Below are 11,773 nucleotides of genomic sequence, written 5' to 3'. Positions count from 1 at the left end.
AATACGCTTTCTTGCCGAGAGTTAGATGAGGGGATCAATACCACTCGCGTGCCTATACACTTAGTATAAATCTACCACCAGCAGCCAGCTAACTTAGCTTAGCATGAATACTGAAAATAGAAGAAACCCGCTAGCCTGGCTCTATGCAAAGATCAAACAAAATCAAAAAAGCACCTTCCAGGAGGGATAAGGGGGTTATGTACTGTACAATTTCTGGCAGGAACAATAAATCCTCAAAATTAAACAACAAAATGCATTGTTCCTCCATACGCTATAGAATGACACATATAAGCATTTTCTGATCTAACGCCTCTATGTTTGGTTACGTTTAGGCAAAAAAAATAAAATACCTGGTTAAAAATGGCTACAATCTATATTTGTGTAATAACATAGCTCTGAAATATAACTGTACCCGCTCAGCACCAAACAGCACACAGACCCAGTCAGCGACTAGGTGGTGAACATAGTGGAGCATTAAGCAGCTAAAGACACAGATATTTCCCTCAGGAGTTGGTGAAGACCAAAAATGGAGCTAAAACAGAGAGAATATTGGACTTACTTTCATCAAGTGGACACAACCATGAATTTAAATGAATGATGTTGCTCTGTAACTGCTGGATGTGTGAAGGAGGAATTAGGGAATGACTGATGATGATCAGTGTTTATCATAAAGAAGTGAGAGTGATATTAATCTTCTTATCTAACTCTCGGAGGGGGGGATGTATTTCCGAAATGCTGAACTATTCCTTTAGGACACAATGTTTAAAAGTGTAAGCTACATTTTGATCTGGCTTTTTTTATTTTGCCGATGCACAAAAGAAATGATCTCAGCCTTGGAAGCTGACACATTTGTTCTGAATGGCTGACGTGAGAGCTCCTCTCTGAGCATGATAGTGGGTAGCTGGTAGAGATCTCACATGGTTTATTGCTCCCACTTTCACTGAGGTTATTTATTGGACCGTCATCATGGCCCCTGCTCCCCACAGCCACCCAATGCCTCTGTGCCCCTCAGTATGATAGAGGAATTTATGCCACATGAACAGCATACTAAGCTCCAGTTTCTTCTTAAGTGTTATTAAGAAGCATCGCTCATGCATAGGATGCTATTCGCAGTAATACATTCACAGATGCTGCTACTTCCTATGACGGCTCTTGAAGGAAAAATGATGATAGATTGTGTGTGAGGCTACAAGAGAGAGCAGGGGGGAGACGGAGGGGAAACTAGGTTTCAAGTATTCCACAGGCTAAATGAAGAACAAACATGCACCATGCAAGACAGTGAAGGAGAAAAAAAGATTATCATCTGGAGATGAAAGGCAGAGAGAGAGAGGGAGAGAGATCCATTCACTGCCACACAGCTGTCTTATTTGCAAGGTGTTGAGAAACCACTTTTTTTTCTCTCTCCAAGAGGATGAAAAGATTCTTCTGAAGCCAAAAGGGTCTGCTATCATTTTTGGGCAGCTTGAGCGGTAGAGATGTTATTAGCATAAATTATCTCCCCCACCAAAGAGATAGGAACATGCTAGCTCCTTTCTGCTTTTCACACTTAATTGCCCTATTTACTGAACAGTTGCCCATGGACAACAAATGCACACACGCTCCGAGATACATGCAGGACAACAGGCAGACACAAGCCAAATAGGGCATGAGTGATACACTGCACTATCTGCCAAACAGCATTCGTTACAGTAAGGCTGGGGGGGCAGTTAAGGTCCATTCAGACTTCATGTTAGACTGCAAATCAACAGTAAAATGTTAAATATTGGTTTCATGACCTTCTTCACTGAGCCATGGCTGATTGGTGTCTGTGGAAAAAGGATTTTTGTGCCAAACACATGCATGAACGCTGCCGCAAAATGCCTTTCAATAGGAATTTTCTTTTTAAATAAATACTTGTTGAATCTAATGTGTATTCATGTTCTAATTTGAACGTTTTCATCACCAGCAGCTCTTTTCTTTCTAAAGAGCACAACAGTGTCCTGCTGCAGCAGCTCAAAAAAAAAAAAAATAAAAGCCTCATTGAAGTGACCCAGTAAGCAAGCATGAGGTAAATTATAGATGGCTCTGCCTAATGGACTCTTAGCTTCTCTTCACCTAGCCCAACAAGCTCAGAGTGACATTATATAAGCAGTGCCGAGTATGAGACGCTGATGTTTCAGGTTTAATGCATAACAATCCAAGTGGAAATCATATTTTGTCTTTTTACGTTTGATCTAGCTGGAAGTCAAATGATTAATCAGACTTCATGTGTGCCTGAATGGAGATAAGTGAAATAAGTGTTCATGTGAATGGTTCAGTTGTCGGTGGTGTCTCTTGTGGAACAGTGTAAAGGAACAAATCAACTAGATTGACTTCATTCAATTGGCCGGTCAGGTCATCTCCATAACCCTGGAGGGCCATACAGGATGGTAATGAGGCTGATTGTATCACAGCCTCTACCCACCCCACCCCCCCCCCCCCACCCCCATCTGACCGGAGCATAGTCCCCCCACACCCCCGTTCCAGCACCGCAGCGTAAAAAACATTCCTCCAGCCCGAGGGGGGCAGTCGCTATGGTAACGTCCTGAGGCAGTGACCACATGTCAGAGGGAGTCTGGGGGCCATAAGTGGACCGGAGCTCCGGCATGAGGAGGAGGAAGCGAGGAGGAGGAGGTGGAGGAGGAGGAGGAGCAGGAAACAAATGGCCTGCTGCTGGATACAAGTAACCTGAGAGATGTTTCAATCACAGCGGGTTTTCCTTTTGTTGGTCCCAATCCACCTCGAAACCTGTTGCTTACTTGTTGCATTCTTTCATCCAATTAAATCAGTTAAAGTCAAATGTGTTGGAATGATGCAATAATTCATCTGCAGATTATGGTAATGTTAAAATGAATATTTAATATTATTATATTTAATAAAACACTACCGTAAACTGCTGCTGCTGCTGAGGTGGCTTGCTCCATCATCAGCGAGGCCTGGGTGATATGGCCGACATCAATGTTATAGTGTTTTCCCACTATCAATACTTATTAGGATATGGCAAATATATTCATATAAAATCATTAACTGGATGTTCAATAATATTCCACTGTTATGCTTTACATCAGAAAAATCTCTGCGCATACGTAAAACAAACACCTTAATGAACTCATTTTGTTAACCATCTGAACAGCAGAGTTTGGGAAAACAGTAACACATTATGAACATAGTGTCACAAACAATTAGTCAATTAATTTGTTGATTGAGAGAGAAAATAATCAGGGGATAAACTAACTATTTTGATCAAATTTCTTTATAATTAGCTATTTTTTTCAAGCAAAAAAAAAGTGAAAAGTGCATCTCAACTAAAAGTATAGGCTGCTTTTTTTGCAATATATAACTGACCTTTGAATATGTCACTTTGGGTTATGGGAAGGTGTGATAAGTACTTTTTCACCAATTCTTGACATTTTTATAGACTAAACAATGAATCCATAATTAAAAATAATTGTTGGTTGCAGCCTGCAATTGAATTGTTGCCCAATCCTACTACCACCACATAAATACTGTGTTTCCACAAAACTCTGCCATAATGATGGTAGCGTTCAATGTTTATACTTTAAAGAGGTAAACTGGCTGTGCTCCACTGCACTGTAAGAGCCGAATAATGAGAGTTTCTGCTACAGAGGCGAGCTGTAGTTCAAGAAGTGTCGGGTTTGAGAAGCTGCTGGAAAGGTTCAATCCAGTACGAGTCAAGGGAGGTTGATTGTTCATTTAGCCAGCTTGCTACCTCAGCAAACAGCACTTTATATCTATTTATTTAACTTTGATTCAGTCCTCACTATCGAGTACCTAGTGCTCCTTTTAACGTAGCGTCTATTGTGTGTTGTGTTTTTATGTAAATGTCTTTTAATCAGTCCTGTCTGGATGTGATATGATGTGTTTTAATGTACCCTTTTTTAATAGATGTCTGCAGTAAACTCTTTTCTTTTCTATACTATTACAACATCATTTTTTTCTCATGAACAAATCATGATCTTTGCGACAACCCAAACAACCCAAGAACCTTATGTTGAAGGCTGGATGAGTCGAGTATCTTGTGGTGCACTTAGATTATTAAAGAGCTGGAATTGCTCATTTCACTTAAATATTGTTTCACAATAGGACTCATACAAAAGAGTGTTTATTAAAAAAAACATCATTCACCACAAAAACAAAAAGCCCTCATCGTTTTAGACAATGATTCTTCTCGTGACCTTTCTCTCGTCTTTGCCTCGGCACTACAAGCTTGGCTTGGTGACAGCAATGTGAACTTGTGCTGTGATGTACAATCACATACGTGTGATAAATCCTGACCTCACTGATTTAACACCGTCCCCTCTTGAAAACTGTCACGACCGAGCTGCAGGGTCACTGTTAGTGGCAGGGAGGATTTAGAGCGACCTGAGCTAGGGGGCACCCCTAAACGTCTGGATAAATATATAGCACCTTTAAACACATTTAAACACAACCCGTATCAACATGTAAATGCTAAATAGATGAATTCAGTTGTAAGATAAACCTTTTGGGAAAGGACGGTTGGGGGACTTTTTGAAATTTTTCCAGATGAATCTACAAGTGGTATTTCATTATTATTGTTTTTAAACATTTCATGGCTGAATGTGACTTGTGATAAAGCAACTACAAAAATGATTTGGTAAATATTTTGAATATCCAACATTCATCTATCTAACAGAATTGCAACAGAGAGGTATTTTGACCGTTGAAATAATAAAAAAAAAGATGTACAATTAATGCAGTTGTCATGGTGCGGTCTGTTTTCCCTCTCCCCTCTCCCTTGTTTTTTGTCTGTCATGTGCTGAGTGGGTGTGGCGCTCCTGGCTCTCTCCCTCCTCGTCGAGACACCTGTGGCTTCCTGTTCACCTGATTCACATCCAGCAATCACCTCTCCTGTTTTAAAACCCCAGCCTTCCAACCAGTCTCTGCCAGATCGTCCGTTCACCCAAGTGGTAACACTCGCTACGGCCAGCCTCAGTGTTTTCAAAGACTGCTTTTCTTTTGTATACCTGTTGCAAGCCTTGTTTTGACTTTTTGTGTTTTTGTGTCCAGATTCCCACTACAGCCCTGGAAGCCCAGTCTGCCTGTCTGAGCCTTGTTCTTCTCTCAAACCTGCTTCTCACCTGTCTGCCCGCTCTCAGCCCCAGGGGATATCCAGCACCTGCATCACTCATTTTTTGTGTTCAATAAACCTCAATACCTGTTCTGACCTTTTTCCGTGTCTGCGCTTGAATCCAGACAGCCCAGCCTAACAGCAGTGCTGAAACAATTAGTCTCTGAAATTCATTTGTAGATCACGTTTTGTCTAATTTCTTTTGCTTCATTTGACTGTAGATTAAATATCTTTGGATTTTTACGCACAAACAAAGCAATTTAAACTATTTCACTATTTTGAAGACTTTATTTTAAATGAATAAAATAAATACTTGGCAAACTAACCGGAACCAGTAACACATATTACAAAGATGACTATTTAAAAACTTTTATATAATGCTTTTTCATGACTTTACCATCACCAAACACAATAGACAAAATGTTGAACAGAAAAAAAAGACAAGAGATCTGCAGTATTTTCTAAAGCCCAAACTTCCTCCACCGATATGATGTGATTTACCATGAAAAGAATGCTAGTTTCCCTTTAGCAGTCAATCATTTTGATGATTTAATGCAGTGAAACATTCATTCAAACAAGTGTTTCCTGTTGATAGTGACTCAAACAGGTGCATCATTTCTGTTTCACTTGAAAACGTTCCACTGCTGCTTTTACAAACGGCAACGAGATTTCATTTTTGTGTATGAATGTTTTACTTTCATTTATTCTAACAAGGGACCAACAAATGTTGATCTCTAATGATGAAAATACAACGTGGAATGTAAAATGAGTCAGCTAACAAGTCCACACAAATACAAAACCAACCCAGAGATATCTAGCCACATTAGCAAGCACGGATCTAATTCTAGATTTCACCCTAATCAAAAAAGATGTAATTAATTAATCAGATAATTCACTGCCACGCATGGCAGGACACACATCTGTGCAGCGGTAATGGGGAGGGAGAGAGACAAGCTGAGCAGTGCAGCACTAGCCCATCCCCAAAGCCCGCTCGTCAACAGTGCTGGAATCCAGTGCAGCTTTTCTTTTTCTTTTTTTTTTTTAAAGAAAAAGGTCCAGCACTCCCAGACGCTCGGATAACCTCTGCTGTACTGTACGTGTGCTCTCAGCATGCAAGTACAGGGACAGAAGGGACAGAAACGTTTGAGGCTGTTTGAGGCAACAGAGATGACATGAGGGAGGCAGAGCCTGTACAAGGCAAACATAAACTGTGCCACTTCATCTGAAAACAATGGGGGACAGGACACTGAGTGTGCTCTCATGCACATCTCCATTGTCTGCCCTCCTCCTTTACTCCTCCTCCGAGCACGGAGCATAAGCGGGGTGAAAGAGGGAGGGGAGTAGAAGGGGGAGCAGCAGTGGGGGCAGTGGGGGTCTGGCTGTGTTCTTTCTCCTCTGTCTGTGTGCGAATGCACAGACGGTTCAGTAGTAATTTGATGTGTGTCCCCGGGGACATTTGATGGATTAAAGCTAAGCAGCTCCATTTCGCAGCACCACCTGATCTTCCACTGCCTGTGCCCCATATAAAGGCTGGCGTGATTGCTGATCTCAGCTAGTCTGACAGTCTCTCTCCCTCCTCTCTCTGTCTGTCTCCATCTCTTCTCTTCCTCACTGGTCCCTTAAGCCTGCTGCATCACAGGAGCTATCCAGTGCTGAACAGGATCGCTTTTATTTTTTATTTTTTTATTTTTCTGGGGGAAGCTGGGGGAGCCAGAGAGTATCACACAGCATTGCCGTCAGCCTTGTTATCCACTGGTTTCCATTTTCTTTCTTATCTTATGTTTTTGGCCGTTGTCTTCACATTAAACGCAAGGATTACCGTCAAGCCAGCTCTGCTCGTGTGCTTCCTCAGAGGGTCTTTCATTTTTTTCTCATGCGTTTTTCTCAGCTCTGTGTTTTTATCCATTGAAACATGCCCCGCTCATTTTTGGTGAAGAAGATCAAGCTTGATGATTTCTCTTCGGCCACTTCCAATCATCATCACCACCTGGACGACTCGTTCACTTTTGCACGCTCCATCACAGACTCGGTGACCAGCCTTGGGGTTCGTCTCAGCGAGAATGGTGAGTTAACATGCCTCCAGTCTGCCCCGCTCCAGTTAAAGATGTGCTAGCACTCCTGCCTGTAGACAGCTCCGGTGCTGATTTCAGCATGTCTGACATTTCCACACTTAGCACAGATGGCATCCTCTTTTGTTTTTGTGTTGGTGTGAGATTTTGTTTTTTTTTCCCTCAGCCAAGAACATACTCGTAGAGTGTAAATTAATGTTACACGCAGTCAGCTGATTTTTGAATCAATATCCTAAATAATCCTCTTTAGTGGTACCCCACCCCCCATCACCCTGCTCCCAGACTTTTGTTTTTTGACTCCAGTGAAGGACAGACACAATTCAGGTCACAGCCACGGATCAGCTTATGTAAATAGGGAACAGAACGTGTGTATAATCAGGAGAAGCTCCAGTTACGTATTTGTATGACTGCACCAACCCTGTGGTGGCTGAACACGCATAGGCTGACTATATCTGGTCATCATGTGGACTAAAGAAATTCATGAATATGAGGAGATGAGTATCGGATGATACATTTGTCCTTAGCTGTTATTGTCCTTGAGTTCCCATCACGGTCCGATCCTCCCTTGCCCCCCTCTTCCCATCCAAATGGAGCATGCACAGTTTCCCCACCCCCATCGCTCCACTACATCTTTCTCTTCCTTCCGGGCGTTTAAAAACTAGCAGGGGTTAGAGTTTCAGCCATGCAGGCCTATCGCCGCCACAAGAGACATCAACACACTGTACAGTACAGCCAGGAGGGAGGTGGGGAGCTGGGCTGAAGGGATAGCAAAGCGAAGGAGAAAAAGGAGACAAAAATGCTTGGGGCAGCAATGAGGCTGATCACGTGACAGAGGTTGTACAGTAAACATGAAGAAAGGCACATAGCTGCACTGTGGTCAACACACAGACCGGCCACGGTCAGCTCCACTCAGAGCCGAGAGGCGACCTTCACTTTCACGCTCTGCTTTAAGCTCGCCGCTTCCATTTTGTGGCCACGTTTAAAAGGCCATATCTGTGTCTTTGTTATGATTTGTTAGGGTATTTACCCGGAGAGAGAGGCTTCACAGTCCACAGCTTAATGTTGTGATGGTGCCCACCTGTTATTCAACCGCGTCAATAACGAGGTTCAGTGAATTTTAGGTGGATCAGGATTAGAGGAATTAAAAATGTCTGGACTGGTTTGTAAAGTATAATGGATAATATAAATTGGAAATAACTAACTGGGGAAAGTCTAAGGAATTATAGCAAGAAATAAAAACGTGCATTTTCTATATATTTACCAGGCATATTTAGTAGCTTGTAATGAATGTTATTTAGATTTCCTGCTGCACCAGTTTATATTCTTATTAAATTATCCATGTGTATGTAATTCTTGTCGCTCTCTATTGTTCCTGAATCTATTGTTCAACACCATGAAAAATAAGCATTACATTAAAAGGAAGAAAAGTGTGTTAAGGCACTACATTGGTGTCGACAAAAGGCATTTAATTTGAACAAAAGGATCTTTTTCGTGCTGAGTCCCAAAAAAAAGAGAGAAGGGAAATAAAAGAATTCACAGCGTGGCTGAAATACCTAACATCAGCACTTCTGCCGTGCCAGGAGATTTTCTTTCCCCCCATTGTGGAGACATTTGACTTGAGTGTCTGTCGAACAACAAAGAGGGGTGGCTGAGAGGGTCCATTAATTACATGCTTACTTTGCATTAGAGAAACGAGCCTATGAGCTGTAAGGGCTGATACAGCGCAGGTCCTAAATGATGAGCTCCATGACTGACCTTGGGTAATTGAAATACAGTCAACAACTCTGCTTACATTGACACAGTATGTTTTGTTGAAAAAAGAAATATGTTGTTGTACGTAGTGCAGAGGCCCTTCAGCTATATTCAAACAGTCTATAGTGTGACTGTAAAACAGGTGGATATTGTTGAAGCTGCAGCATTTGTACATTGTAAGAATTTAGTTAAAAAAAAGAAGATAATATATCTTCTTTTTAAAAATATTGTTTAAAAAAAAAAAAAAAAAAGAAAGAAGTGTTGCTCTCTCTCTCTCTCTCTCTCTCTCTCTCTCTCTCTCGGACAAACACCATCTGCGTAGTTAAAAACAGTGAACCCATGCAGTGCAGCATAATAATAATGTGTGCACGGGCCTGGTGTTTCCCTGTCCCCGGGTGTCATGGTCATGTCTTTGACAGAGTGGGTGTGTGAACAGAAACCCTTGGGAATGGAGACGCTGTAGTAAGAGAGCACTTCAACTGATTTCTTAATGGCCTGTTTCTTGAAGGCACTTCAGTGTGCTTGCTGCTGCAGACAGGTGACCCCCTCTTCCCAAACAACGTGTCTCACATTATCAGGCCTCAAGCACACTGTGCTCAACAAACTATTATTGTGTGTCGCAGATACTTGATCTGTTCCTTGCACTATTTCTATCTTCTCTACAGCTGCACTATTTTACATATGATAGCCTATTGATCAGTTCAAAACTTTGAATTTCATTAAAAAGCAGTCAATACCTAATTTCCACTGCTTGCTGCACACAGTGCTTAGGAATTGGCTTTTTTTTTCTGCAGTTATGCACTAATTCTCTCAGGAAAGGAATTTCAACACATTTTATATTTTAATTGATTGAATATCAACCCTGTAGGTAAAATACATTTAGTATTAATTCAGCTCCAAAGAGTCACAGCGTAAGAATGTATTGAGTTCTGTTTGGATGCATTTAGCTGCCAGCAAGCCTTTTAGCTCCACTGGCACTGGGCTGCTTCAGTGGGAAAGGAAAGACATGAATGACAACAACAAAAATATATCTCTCTGAAGTCATGCTCTGTACATTTGGGGACATTTTAAATCACTTGTGGTGCTTTGTGCTTTGCTGCAGCATGCTTAAAAGTACTGTAGCATGAAATCCTACAGGATGTAAGCAGCAGGAAGTAAAACACTTTCACCTGGTCCAAAACCAAAAAATGCAGTAATTGATTTAGAAAGTACTTTCAAATCAAAACACTCACATTAAAAAAATACAAACACCTTGCCAAAATAAAAATTCTGGAGGAATAAGGTATTTGTTAAGGTTTAGAGTTGAAACATGAACATTCATTGAATGAAGAAAAGGTCTTATCAATGAGACTAATTTATTTGAGACATCTTTCTACACAGGAGACTTCTTTGATGAGCTATTATCTAGTGCTCATCCTCACTGTAAGATTGCACCCTTCCTAAATGCAGCTGCGTGCGACATGTTTCCCTGCATCACTGCACTATTGTGCGTACAATCTGAGTTCTGGAAAAAATGCAATTTGCTCTGTGCTGCTACTCACTCGTTCACCATCTTATGAAGGGCAATCATCCAACATGATAATCATGTAATCACCAGCATGTCACTGTGTCCTTATCCATCACAACCCCTGGCCAACTGTGTTTGCGTGTGTCTCTTACTCAGGCTACATCCAGGATTACATCACGCCATCTGTGTACCAGGGGGAGAAGAAGATGGAGCTGAAGCTGGCCTCGCCGGTGTCAGATCCCCTCTACACCCAGGTGAGCAGCGGAGAGGAGTACTGTGACCCCGACCTGAAGCACCCCGACAGCCCCCAGTCTGGCATGACAGCCAGCGGCTTCTACAGCGGTGAGTCGGAGGCCCTGGCCGAGGGTTACACCATGGATGCCTTCTTCATCTCTGACGGGCGCTCAAGGCGAAAGGGAGACACCGAGAGTCGCGGAGGGGGCTCGAGAAGCAGCAGTGCCAACGGTGGGGCTCAGGAGAAGGGAGCTGGCACGGCACGCCACTCCTGCAACGAGTGCGGCAAGACCTATGCCACCTCCTCCAACCTCAGCAGACACAAGCAGACGCACCGCAGCCTCGACAGCAAGATGGCCCGCAAGTGTCCCACGTGTAACAAAGTGTACGTGTCCATGCCAGCGTTGGCCATGCACATCCTCACCCACGACCTCAAGCACAAGTGCGACGTGTGCAGCAAGGCCTTCAGTCGGCCGTGGCTCCTTCAAGGCCACATGCGCTCACACACGGGGGAGAAGCCCTTTGCCTGCGCACACTGTGGCAAAGCCTTTGCTGACCGTTCAAACCTCCGCGCCCACATGCAAACACACTCTGCCTTCAAGCACTACAGATGCAAGCGCTGCAATAAGACCTTTGCTCTCAAGTCCTACCTGAACAAGCACTATGAGTCAGCTTGCTTCAAGGGCTCTGCGGACGAAGACGACTCTGGATCAGAAAACTAACCACGAGGAAGAAGCTACATTTTGAACCCCTGTTGTAGGTTCACAACCAATAACCCTGTTCACTCTGCCCTCCATGCCTTTTTTCTTCCCTTTTTTTAGAAAGCAATATTTTCACTGAGATTACGTGAAGAAACTCTAATGATTATGGCAAAGACAATTTCAAAAGATGCTGGATTTTTTTCCCTGCACAGTAGCTAATCGTCCACAGAAACATACAATCAAACAACCTTCCCCCAAATAGAGACTGTAGATGATAGTTGTACACAATTAAGCAACATGTGCTCGCACGGAACGTGGGCACATGTAAACACACATACACTCACACGGACATGTATGCAAATACACACACACACACACACAC

At 42.6% G+C, this 11,773-nt stretch overlaps 1 protein-coding gene and 1 long non-coding RNA gene across 2 annotated transcripts; both read left to right on the top strand.

Annotated features, from left to right (window-relative positions):
* Positions 1-4,778: 4,778 nt before the first annotated feature.
* Positions 4,779-5,225, top strand: LOC114558064 (uncharacterized). Its single transcript, XR_003692900.1, has 2 exons — positions 4,779-4,967; positions 5,068-5,225. It is a non-coding gene; the product is annotated as an uncharacterized LOC114558064 (long non-coding RNA).
* A 1,815-nt stretch (positions 5,226-7,040) lies between these two features.
* Positions 7,041-11,412, top strand: scrt2 (scratch family zinc finger 2). Its single transcript, XM_028584053.1, has 2 exons — positions 7,041-7,191; positions 10,613-11,412. The coding sequence occupies exons 1-2, from the start codon at positions 7,041-7,043 to the stop codon at positions 11,410-11,412; spliced, it is 951 nt and encodes a 316-aa protein (XP_028439854.1).
* The last annotated feature ends 361 nt before the right edge of the window (positions 11,413-11,773 follow it).

This window comes from Perca flavescens, chromosome 7, assembly GCF_004354835.1.
Source record: "Perca flavescens isolate YP-PL-M2 chromosome 7, PFLA_1.0, whole genome shotgun sequence".
Classification (NCBI taxonomy): Eukaryota; Metazoa; Chordata; class Actinopteri; order Perciformes; family Percidae; genus Perca; species Perca flavescens.
Note: the sequence above shows the minus strand (reverse complement) of the source record. Positions and strands in the feature narration are given on the sequence as shown.